The sequence below is a fragment of the Anser anser genome (assembly GCF_964211835.1).
Source record: "Anser anser genome assembly, chromosome: 1".
Lineage (NCBI taxonomy): Eukaryota > Metazoa > Chordata > Aves > Anseriformes > Anatidae > Anser > Anser anser.
Genome location: NC_139720.1, coordinates 38,328,313 through 38,340,507, shown reverse-complemented (window position 1 = coordinate 38,340,507; position 12,195 = coordinate 38,328,313). Strand labels below are relative to the sequence as shown.

The following is a 12,195-nucleotide window of genomic DNA, read 5'->3' as shown; positions in this document are numbered from 1 at the left end:
CTTCCGTACAGAGCTTTCAGTACAAAGCCTGATGTTCCCTATGATCAGTAGTCTTTGGCTGGACAGTGAGACCAAACCAGGGCCCAGGGCCCCCTCTGATGTTATTAAAGATTTTTCTCTGCCTCCCACCCACTGCCATCTGTACAGCTGCCTGGAACAGAAACATGTTATAAAACACAGATAAACTGACAACTGGGACATAAAAGTGTAAAAAGACCTGAATAAGCAAATGTTGAAAGTGAAGGGAGGAAAACCCGATTAGCTCATCAAGGAGGTTCAGGGAGGAAAAAAAAAGAAAAACTATAGCATCCAATGCTCCAGCCTAGTCTACTCTGGGGATCAATCAGGATGCAAAGTGTACCAAATGAATTTTATGGGGGATCATCAACAACATGTTCTGTTTTCCAATGAGAAATGGAAAGCAATTTCAGTCTTAAGTGTGATTCTGCACAGTGAAAGACTATTATCTCCATGAAGTAATGGTGGTGACTGAAAATTATGAGTAGAAAGGATCACCTGGGCTCCTCAATTCACTCTGGGTAATAAAGTATCTCAAAACTTACTGGTTGATTTTGCAGGAATGGATTAGAACAAGCTTTGATAATTCTGTGTCAGAGAAAGAAGAGGTACCAAGTATTTGGGCATTACAATTTTCAAAAGCACAGCCAAGATCAGGAGATCATCCACAGTCCAATCATTCCACTTCGCGGTCCAACAGTGTTAAGAGATACAAGTCTGCACAACTACACTTAATACTCCAAGAAGGCTCTTCTGCAGATTTCCTTGAAACCAAAGAAATTTAGTTTAATCATCCAGAAAGATCATGTTTTCTCCCAAGACACGTTTTTCTGTTTAAATCTACACTTAGTCATTTTTAACAACTAATTCTTCCTGGAAAGAAGGAAAAGCGGGCAGCATATCCTCAGGTTCCCAAAACAGCCACTGATGGACTAACTTTTAAAGACATACTTTTCTTAAGACATACCTAAGACTTTCTCCCCTACATTAGAACTACAAATATTCCATGTCTAAAACAGTAAATGGAGTTTAATTCGGTCAGAAATTCATCCACCCTAGCACATGATGCTATTGAAAGTATCTATGGGATGTATTTGTCAGAAGACAAAGTCGTAACAAACAGTTCCTTTTGGTCCTATGATGTATGAGTCTGCACTGTGCAACAGATTTAAATCAATATTTACTGGCACTACTAAAACACAAAACATTCAAGTAGTATATAACTGTAATGCAAGCCCTTGCATGGCAATCCAAATTTATTGAACTACTGATGCTAAGTCATACAAAATTGCACCACTTTAATTAAGGCTTTTAGTTTACATTTGGCCACCTCAAAGCAGTTGTAACATTAGGTTGGTCAATTTAAATACTGTGGCTCCCTGTTGGATATACACACAATCTTTACACCCAAACGTTAATGCATACAAAGCAACAAGGCATTGTTAAATAAATCAGCAAAAGTTAATTACTGCAACTTAGGCCCTGTGACCAATTACACATGATTAAAATTACTTCCCACATTCACATCCACAGTACTCTTCCACCATTTAACATCTCAACCAAAACGTTACACATGTAAAACAATCACTAACAGGCAAAAGTACTAAACCTGTATATTTGGTATTGCAAATACACTTATGCATGAGCAAGCAAGGGAATTCACAGTGAGAATCTACAGCTGCAGAAGCCCGAAAATGATTTACAAAAAATTGTTAAATCATTAAAAAATCGTTTTAAAATATACACTTCTTGTTGTAGACCCCCACTGTACACACAACTATAAACATTGTTCCCTATGTAAACAAGGAAAAGGAAACATACAATAAAAGGTTGAAAAGTCTGGACATTTCCTTCCCAACAGATATTAAAGGCCATGTCTTTAGTCAGACGTTATACTGAAAGGACTCTTAAAGACTAGGTCACTGTCTCCACAGGTTTTTCCTAAAATTAAAAAACTATATAGCTGTTGTGTTAATCAAAGCGCTTTTGTACAATACAATGATGATGATCCTGTATTTCTTTAAAAAAGTTACAATAAGCTACAAATACCGATGAAGCAAAGTTATCTGGAGTAGTCTATATAGGAGCTCTTTGGACTTTCTTTTATTATGCTAAAATAGTGGTGCTTTTAGGATTTACATTATTGTACTCTCCAATAGAAAGTGGGGATTGTTGAAGTATACAGTACACAGTTTTCATACATGTACAACATTGGTGGATGAACAATGTCTCTTATCAGTAATACTGGATGTAGGCTCTGGTTTTACCAGTTGCATACACTTAGAATATTTATAAGTAAAAATCTCTCGTGACACTGGAAAGTGATTAGAATGTGCAAACTGATGTAGTAGCTTTCATCCATTTCTCAAAGGGTACCACCACAGGAAAGTCCATTTAAGATGTTGGTAGGTTTAATAAAGTTGGAATGCTGGCACTGTTGAATTGGGCAACAGTTCTTCAGACCTGTAACAATGCAACAACAAGTTAGTAATAACAACAACTATTCGTCATTGTTCTTTAGTTAATACAAGTAAAGCAGACACTAACAAAGTTCTTAGTAAACAGACTTAGAAAATAACTTAATCACTTCTCCTCTAGTACTGTTATCTCTAGCGAACAATTACAGTAACAGATTATCTCAGTAAGTAAAACTGAGCTGGGATGCATATGGTAATCCAAGCTGAACTGTGGAAGCAATATTTGATGAGCAGTACTAGTTTTGGTTACAGTAAGACAGTTCCAGTAGCTTTAAGAAACACATTTGGAGGATCAAAGCTCTTATTTTGAAAGCCCTGTTAAGGAAAGGCAGCAATCATTTCTGCCACCCTCAGCTAATGCTTTTGGAACCCTCTCAGCTCTACTTTGAATTGATCCCAGCTGTTCAATTTTTTTTTTTTTTTTAAATCAATACCAAAGAGTTAAACATAGTACTACCTGATTTTTAATACAAGCCTGCAAGAACACAAGCAGTGAAATTTCCTACCAGGATTCTCCAGTGCAGGAAATACATCTGTTGGATGATAAAATAATGGATTGTTGCACTGAAGCAACTGAAAAATTCTAAAACTGAGGGGAATTGAGATGAGCAGGTAACTTACATAATGTCAGTCAAGAAAGACAGCTGCCTGTACTAAGGCTTGGAGGGGGAAAGGGGGAAACAACCTGTCCAAGAACAAGTTGCAGAAAATAGATTCATGCCTGGTGGCTTAACTTCTGAAAAAACTTGCTGAAGAGGCAGGCTGGAGCTTGCTTGAGCCTTCAGCTGAATTCTTAAAGCATGGTTTTAGTCAGGCAGATCATTAGCCAACTGCTACAGGGCAAGAAATTAATCTAATAACCAACAGCTCCAGGTCAAATATTTGGAGTGTTACAACGATCACTTCATCATTCTCTTCCAAATGTACTAATCATAATACAGTCTATAAAATATCCATATGGTCCAAAGAAAGCAAGATAAATTCCTATGACATCATGCAAATATGAGGATGAGTTTGAAGCAGGAAGTGACGTTTTAGTATGCGAACCACAGTATTTTAGTGTGTACTCCTGCAATTAAGATCTTGCAGTATTTCTATCAGCCTTCAAAAAATTAAAACCCCATGCTTCCAAAAGCTAAGTTTCAGAAGCATCAGGACAAACATGATTAATGAGCTTTACTGACACCTTAAAGCTTCTGCACTAGAGAAGCTACCTTTTTTTTTTTTTTTTTTATAAAACCAAAACACACGTTTAAAAGGTTTACCTGGCTCAGAGCTACAGTACAGCTATGCATTAAAGTAGCTGACATGACGACTTTTTGCGTGCTTTTCCAGGCACTGGAGTTTTTCTGTTAATTTGTCGCACAAGGTCATAAAAGATCTGTGAATATAAAAGTCGATTACTTATTGGAATTCACAAGCTTCTCTCATAACCTTAACCCTTCAGTCTTCACACTGTTTTCAGATACTCAAGAACCTTTTTTCACTCAGAGGGCGGTGAGGCCCTGGCACAGGCTGCCCAGAGCAGCTGTGGATGCCCCATCCCTGGAGGTGCTCAAGGCCAGGCTGGATGGGGCTTTGGGCAACCTGGTCTGGTGGGAGGTGTCCCTGCCCATGGCAGGGGGTTGGAGCTCGGTGGGCTTTAAGGGCCCTTCCAACCTGAGCCATTCTATGACTCTATGAACCTCTACAAATATTTAGTTAACACAAAGATGGAAAGTGAAACTGTATACTTAACACCTGTTTATTTTCCATTTCTTAAGATAATTGTCTGCCAAGGGTTTTCCAGTTTCAATAAAGCAAACTGGAATGACAGCTGTAATCTGAACACATTTAAACTCTGGGCCAAATTTATCTGAAAACGCATGATATATGGCCACCATGATCAACTAGTATATGCTATTTGGATTTTCACACCGAGGTCAAGGAACAGGACGTAACTTTCCTTTAACTCAAATCACTCACTGTAAGGACACTCTTTTGAAGAAAGTTCTGGTAAGTTTTAACTACTACACATTTGCATTGTAACTGAAGTAAAGAGTATATTCAGTAATACTCTCTAGTCTTTGAGTAAGATCGTGCTTCTCCGGATACTTTAGAAAGTACTAAAGTCAGTCAGTAGCCTCTATAGGACTACAGCATGACACAAGCAAAATGTTTCCTAGAAAAATAAAGCATAAAACTCACACTTTGAGTCTCCTAGAATTTTAATTAGAATATAGTTTTGCGGAAAGGCTAATTTAAGACACTTATAAGCAGTACAATTAAACAGCGTCTGTTTTGTTCATAATTGACATTGTTCCAATTATTTCTGCGTCTCTTAATTTAAGTCCTCATACTAAAGCCGTCCGAGCAGATTCCTAGAGCACTGGTTGCAAAGCAGCACGCTTTCCAACAGAGGCTTTTAGTGTTTGATGGAAATAAGCTCCAGTTTATTAACCATATGACTTCTATACAGTTAAGCAAATTGATTTTTAAGAAAAACTGTGTCGTTTCCAGAAAAATCCCAACTAATTAAACAAACATTACCCATTTTTAAAATGAGCTGTGCTTAAAAACACCACACTCATTTGATTACAAGCAAGTCTTGCACAGAGGTCCTTTCAACTTGAATGATACCGCCAACAATGTTTTCCAGAAGATGCAATGAACTGCGGGGTTTATCATAAAATTCAAGCTGTTTCAGGAACGTAAATATTAACACAGCCTCTTTTTTTAAGCATTTTTTGCATCTGTTTCTTTATGCTTGCACTCCCGCTGGATAAGAAGACATGAACTATGGCAAGTCCTAAAAGTGCATGCGTTTTACTGCGACTCCTAGATCCTGCTGAATAAGCAAGCAGCTAGACACTAGAGAGGCTTTGCCTTCCTTTTTTCTTGCAGAGCACCTATTTAGGTCTTTTCTCCAACCAGCTGCTAATTTTGACAAAGCCCATGAGTTTTTGTCCCTACCATCTCAAGTAGTTCAATAACAAATAGCTTAAGTCCGATAGTTTTAGGATCTTACAGATCTTTCTGAGAAATGGATAGTCAAGTCAATGGATAGGGCTTGTATCAACTAGGGAAGGTAGCATGAAAAGCCTGAACCAAACAGAAATATTTAAACCAAATTCATATAATTTAAAGACTAGTTATACTAAAATTAAACATAATTTGAAAAAGTCTCAAGACAAAGATAGATACATCCCTAATATAAATATCTCACAGATTCTCATATTAATAGTGTACAGTTGTCCATTATAAAAACAGAATTATGAATAACATTTTTTCTTGACAAATGGTAATGTTTATCAAAACACTGTGTCCTGTTCTCATTTCCTTGCCACCCTCCTGTCCCATAGGTGTTGTGCCTTACCTCATTAACATTTATCTTTGATTTTGCAGAAGACTCTAAGAATGCACAATTATTCCATTGCCTTGCTAAGTTCTGACCTTGTTCCTTTCCCACAACTCTTTCATCTTCCAAGTCACACTTATTGCCAACCAGAATCATAGGCACCTAAAAGCGATTTAATACCGGAAAAAAAAAAACCATTAAAATTTTGGAAAGGCGCAACATAAAACACCTGCAACCCAATCTGACTCCTTAGAAGATCCTGACTCCCAGAATAATCAAGTTCTCGTATAACTGAAACTTAAGTTTAGACCTCTGAGAGGCTTCAAATGAAGTGTCTGCATTTTTTTTGACTGCCATTTTGCAGGATACGGGGGGGGGAGGGAATGGTTGGAGGATTCAGTATACTGCCAATTGATCAGGTTTCTCATGTTCTGAATGACCTGAGATCTGATCTGAGATTTCTGATTCTGAAATCAGAATCTGATTCTGAGATTTCATTTTTACATGCATGGCCACCACCTGTGAGTTTAAGACATGAAGTAGTCTACTCACAAATCTACTACAGGATTCCTACATGTTCAGAAATCCTAGGAAAAGTGCACTGTACTGAACAGCATGATGAAGGAGGTGATGCTAAAGCTCCTTCTACTATTCCTCTACTTCTAGCATATCTGTACTCCTTCCAAGAGCAGTTTGCTCACGCAGTATTTATTACTAAGCTGATTCACACAGAGGAAAGAAACATGGTAGTTTACCAAAATCACCAACTACAGAAAACGTTAAATCGACTTTACAGCAAGAAAAAATTTTTTTTTTTTTTTAAATTATAAGGACACATGCAAGTTTTTCCCAAATTCAAGCGTTGCAACAAGGATTACAGTATTTTGATCTTTATTTTTCCCCCACTATGACAGCAAAATTTATGTAAATTTTGGTGAAGAGAACTGAAGTGGCACCTTGAAGCTCTCTATTTTTCTCTTGGTACTATTCTCTTGATACTACTCAGGCTTTCAAGACTGAGGGGTGCTTGTTACAAAAAAATACAATTCCAACAGACACAACTAAAGAAAGCTTATGCTAATCAGAATAAAAGAAGCACGTAAATTACGGCTTCAAATATGCTCACAATTATCTTGATTTTAGTTCAAGTCTGTACAACATTAATTTGATACTAAAAAAAGACTAACTTAGTAGCTTCTGGATGGGAAAGGTACATGCAACTTAAATACTATCCTTTCAAGATGCATTTGTGATAACGGGTCATAAATCACTTCTAGAAGAAATACTCTGAATATAGACAAGACCTGCAGACACATATGCTTAATACAGTGCAAGGTGCTTTATAAGAGTCATAGTGAACTTCACTGAAATTGAAAGATTTAATACACTTTGTGTCTGCTAAGAGCTAAAGCACATAAAGATACTTGAAGTGAGGAAGGGATCAAAGTTTCCATGAGCACATTTATGAATGAGATATGTTATGAGCACAGTTATGGATCACAATATGATGAGCATACTTAAAGTGTTCATTGCTTACTCCCCCACCCCAAGGAAGTTTTTCTGTCTGGTGGCTACAACTTGCAAAGTGTCAGTTAAAAACAGTTTTACTGACGTTTCACATCTGAAATACTTTTTATAATTAATAAAAGTAAGAAAGGTATTCACTTCCGACAACCATTTAAAAAAAAATCAGTTATAAACAAGAATGTTTTAGCCTCACTTTATAACCTTAATAATGTTAAGGGTTAAATATTGAAATTGTGTGGAAACAGTATGATCAAACTTACTTCCAAGAACACACAAAATATAAAGACTGCAGAACATGCAAGTTTAAAGATTACAGTACAATCTTCCGTAAGGACTTTGTGCTTTCAAAATACCACAAACAGTAAGCATATTATAACAAAAAATTGACTGTAAGTTTGAGACTTAATTGTATAGTGATGAAGGTAGAAATAGAGTTGCTTTAGAAATATTTTCTGCAGTACTACAGAATAAGGTTATATACAGTTTCAGGCAGAACATTTTAAAGGAAGAAATTAAATACACAGTTCTCTTTATATACCATATGTCAAGTTACAATTTTCCTCCTTTGCCTTAAGAGTTGCATTTCTGTACTATGTATCTGCTGGTTGATTTGTCTCTTAATTTAAGGCTTGGAACCTATCTGATCAAAGTGTATACGTTACAACATCCGCAAGAAGAACTCTAAATACACGTCTTCTGCATTTATAGCAATGCTTACATCATCAGTGTCTTTGACTCGAAGAATCTGTTCTCTTAGATCCTGCAAATCATTAAATGTGGACTGTGCTGTGATGGAATATACTAATGCAAAACCTTGTCCATTTTTCATGTATAGGTCTCTCATTGCTGTAAACTGTTCCTGTAATTAAAAAAGACACAGATCTTGCATTCAATTTGCACTTTCCTTACACAAACTGATGTATACTTCAGGTCACAAATGGATTACAAGTATGATGCATTTGTACTCCCCCCCCCCCTTTTTTAAACTGACCAATATTTTAACGTTTTATGGTAAGCATTAATGTAAATTAAGATACATTAAAATCAGTCTCAAGCTTAGAATATTTTCTAGGGTAGCTAAATAAACATCTAGATATTGCCAAGGCCTACAACCCTGGAAAGTCATCACAGAAACTGAAGTAATTTCAAAAGAAAGATCAAGAACAGAGCGCAGAAGGTACAGGATAGTCTGTAGATCACAGATGTTACATTCCTCCTGAATCCCTCCTTATATACCAACTCCTTCCTGTCTCCTGTTTATTCTTTAAAACACACTGCAAAGTAATCGCATCCGTTTCAGTCTCCATTTTGCAGTCTAGGCACTTCCTATGTCAAATTCTACTTTCATTTTCAAGGAGATTGAATAGAAGATAGAGATCCTCAACAGACCTGTTGCATTCCCTAGACTTTGGTGACAACTACGATATTGCGTATGAAGATTCACTGGTGCACCACAAAGCAGCAGCATTAGGACTTGTTGCTGTTTGCAGTCTCTCACTAGTATGACCGTGCTAGCATTTTGTCTTTCTGGCATTGGTGGCTTTGCAATCTTGTGACTGATCACTCACTCACCTGGTCTCTCGTCTTACTTTATCATATTCCAGGAACTAGTTCATCAACTAGAAGTGCATGATCTCAAACTAAAATTTCATTCCTCTTTAACTGTTCCAGGTCATGTGGCCCTTTCTAGTGGAGTGAAACTCAAGTATAATACAGGATTTATGAGACTAACAGAATTGTTTAAAAGTTCTATCTGCTTGTATATATGGCCTCAGCTGTAAAATCCAGTTACTTTCTTCTTTTTCTTTGTTTTATACGTTAATTTTAAACACAATTCCCCTAAAACTTATGGTTTCTTTTGTGAGGCCATCTCATCTGTGGTTGCATGCATTGAGCATGTTAATTTGACCTCATTATACCTCAGCTTTTGTGATTAGAGGCAAACTAATACAATGCAGTGCGAACATTTTCAGAATGACACCAGACACTTCAGTTCTGCAGCTGCAGTGGAAATTTTAGTTCAAGATTTATACTATATACTAAATATCCACACACAGATTTTGCATCTTTGTACCCAAAAGGTCTCTATTTTCATATATGTTTTCTTCTACAGCTGTACAGCTGTACCAAATACTGTATGTCAGATGAAAAGAAGAATATACTCCAAGAGAGCAGCTACTCGATCTTTCTGTAGTTTAATACAACCTTACTCTAATATGGAGTTTAAATAAATGATTATGGGACCAGACTGCTATTATAGTTCAGAAAACACATGCTATACTCCAAGAGTCTTGATTCACTGGAATCAATGAGTGAAATGACTGGTTTCAGTATATTTTGGAACTAAACAGGAAAAAAAAACTGACCAGTAAAGCATATGGTTTATGCTGACCCTTTGCATGAGTCCGCATAAGCTGACTAAAGTGATACTATTTTTATCCCCGTGTAAGAGTCCATCTCACAGACAATAGAAAAAGGAGAGAACAAGAAAGCACTTTTTCTTCAGTAACAGAAATCAAAACTGAGTAACCATTGGGTCTAAATTTGCCTCTGGGCAATGTAAACTTAAAACAGCAGCAGAATCACTTCTAAAATGCTCTCAGTCTGATGTTTCCTCTGTTACAGAACATCGGATCACAGGAAACTTGCAATTCATTTTCTGTTGCAATACTCAACTTTTGTTGGAAAACAACTTTTATTCAATGCACTGACCACAGTTACTCTTTAGCAAGTGAGGAAGGAAACTTGCCATCATTCACATCCCTACAGTTTTTGATGGCTTTACCACAGTACATCAGTATTTGGGAAAATTGGTTTTACATACCGTTCCTGCAGTATCTAAGATTTCAAGCATACACTGTTGTGCATCTACTTCAACTTGCTGTTAAGAGAAAGAGACGGAGTTAGACTGTTTCCTCTTGTAACTGCCCTCCAAAAACACCACCAGTTGTGTGATTTTTATAAGCAAATTCATAATGCATAAAGCAACATAATGGCTTAAGAAGTTTATATGGAGATACACTTTGAAAACAGCAGGAGAAAGGTTTTCAAAGAGCCCCTGTGACATTTTCAAAAGCAGCCTCAGCAGCCAAGTACCACTTTGCAAAGTGATTAGGAATTTTTGATTATGAAAAATGAAGGTTGCTAAATTTGTAGTAACAGTTACCAGCAACTAACACAAGTCATTTCTACTTGTTCCAGGGATCATTCACAGAAAAGTCCAGGTGAAACCTACAAAATTGAATTGGCACACTAATGCTGATTTAATAGTCATTTAAATCAATAAGTGGTACACAACATACAATACACCAACCAAGCCACTGAGACTGATTTCCCAAAATTAAGCCTTTAGTGATACTAATTAGGATACTGATTCAGCTTAAAAATAGAAAGTTTAGGAAACCAGATCAATGTCTGCATCTATTTCAGAGTTCCCCTGTCTAGTTTCTACACCTCCCTGTATCCCCTAAATAAGAAAATGTCTTCCAGGGTAACAAAGGACATGGAAGTGCCCTCAAGCTGTTTCAAGCAAGCTGACCAGATTTTTTTTTTCCTTTCAACCTATCAGTACACTTCCTTTAGTTGTACTTCATGTAAAATTCCTAGTTGGCAGATGAACACTCAAAAAGAACTGTGTGTCCCCCATTCCTGATACACCCCTTATCACTAGCTTAACTTCAAGTTTTTCTTCTGTAACTAGACTAGAGCTTTGGGGGAAAAAGTTACTTCCACTCCTCTCATACCTCCCTCATGCCCCCCAGGAATAGAAATTCCTTTAATAGTCACGATTTTAGCATGTATTGCTGACAAAAGTATTCAAGCTAATTAAGCAGCACCCATTCCCTTGGGTTTGATGAGTAAATCAAGGCTAAGTTTCAAGATGCTCAATTATTTTACTCTGTTTTAAAATTTAGTTGCAAAGTTTTTCAAACCACATTCTCTCAACTTCACATAATGTTAAATCTAATTTTAAAGAACACAGAATTGCAACTGCCAAACAAATAAAAAAGCCACTTGAGTCAAGAAGCAAGTTAGAATATTACCTAGAGTGAAGAAAACAACAGCATGAAGTGTCATGCAGACTTAAGCAAAAAACTTAAACTGGCTGATTTGAAAATAAGCGTACAAAGAGATATTCCTAGTTGTTTCATGACCAAAACCAAAAGAAACACTGTAAGATCTCTGGTAAAAAAATCACTAGCAAAAGGCAAATTTCTTGAGATGGCTTCACTTTCTCAGACTCCACAGAACCATTCACTGGAAAAAATCATCCAACAAACATCAGAAATCTAATGTGACCTGAAGAATGCAAATATATAACAAGGGAAACATTTTACTTCAGAACAGGTTTTGAGTATTTTTGGAGTCATTTATTGCAGGGCCTTTGCTGTGTCAGACCCACTGAATATCACAGTTTCAAAATCCCTACTCCTCTAATATGACAACAACAAAAAAATAAGTTGCTACATATTTTTTTTTTACTGCCATTATGTCTTTAATAAGAGTTCTGGTCCTGTTTGAAAGCCCACACGCTCAAGTAAGACTTGAGTTTTTTTTCCAGCATACAGATTTCTATGAAGTCAAAGAAAACAAATGTGAAATTGTTTTGCTTTAATTCCTCTTCTGTTCAGAAGAGCTCCCGATAACTATAGCTGCAATGGCTGTTAATGTGCCTCTTTATTCTGACAAAAATACAGCCCCACTGCCGAAAGAGGACGTCCTGCAGTCTCGGCCCCATCCCTAGCTAGGGTTTGTGCACCTTTCCTCCTCTATATAGAAAGTAGTATTTCTATGGTCCCGTGGTGAGTTCCATCAGAGGATCAGTACAACTGGGAA

The 12,195-nt window shown here is 36.8% G+C and overlaps 1 protein-coding gene across 2 annotated transcripts in view; it reads right to left on the bottom strand.

Annotated features, from left to right (window-relative positions):
- Positions 1 to 1,256: 1,256 nt before the first annotated feature.
- The window catches only part of RAP1B (RAP1B, member of RAS oncogene family), a 32,037-nt gene continuing 21,098 nt past the window's right edge, over positions 1,257 to 12,195 (bottom strand). For both annotated transcript variants that reach the window (XM_083824584.1, XM_083824583.1), the window contains exons 4-8: positions 10,184 to 10,240; positions 8,078 to 8,218; positions 5,851 to 5,994; positions 3,761 to 3,876; positions 1,257 to 2,481 (exon numbers count right to left, since the gene is read on the bottom strand). In XM_083824584.1, coding sequence (XP_083680710.1) covers positions 3,790 to 3,876; positions 5,851 to 5,994; positions 8,078 to 8,218; positions 10,184 to 10,240 — 429 coding nt within the window. In that variant the 3' untranslated portion in view covers positions 1,257 to 2,481; positions 3,761 to 3,789. The remainder of the gene's footprint in view (positions 2,482 to 3,760; positions 3,877 to 5,850; positions 5,995 to 8,077; positions 8,219 to 10,183; positions 10,241 to 12,195) is intronic.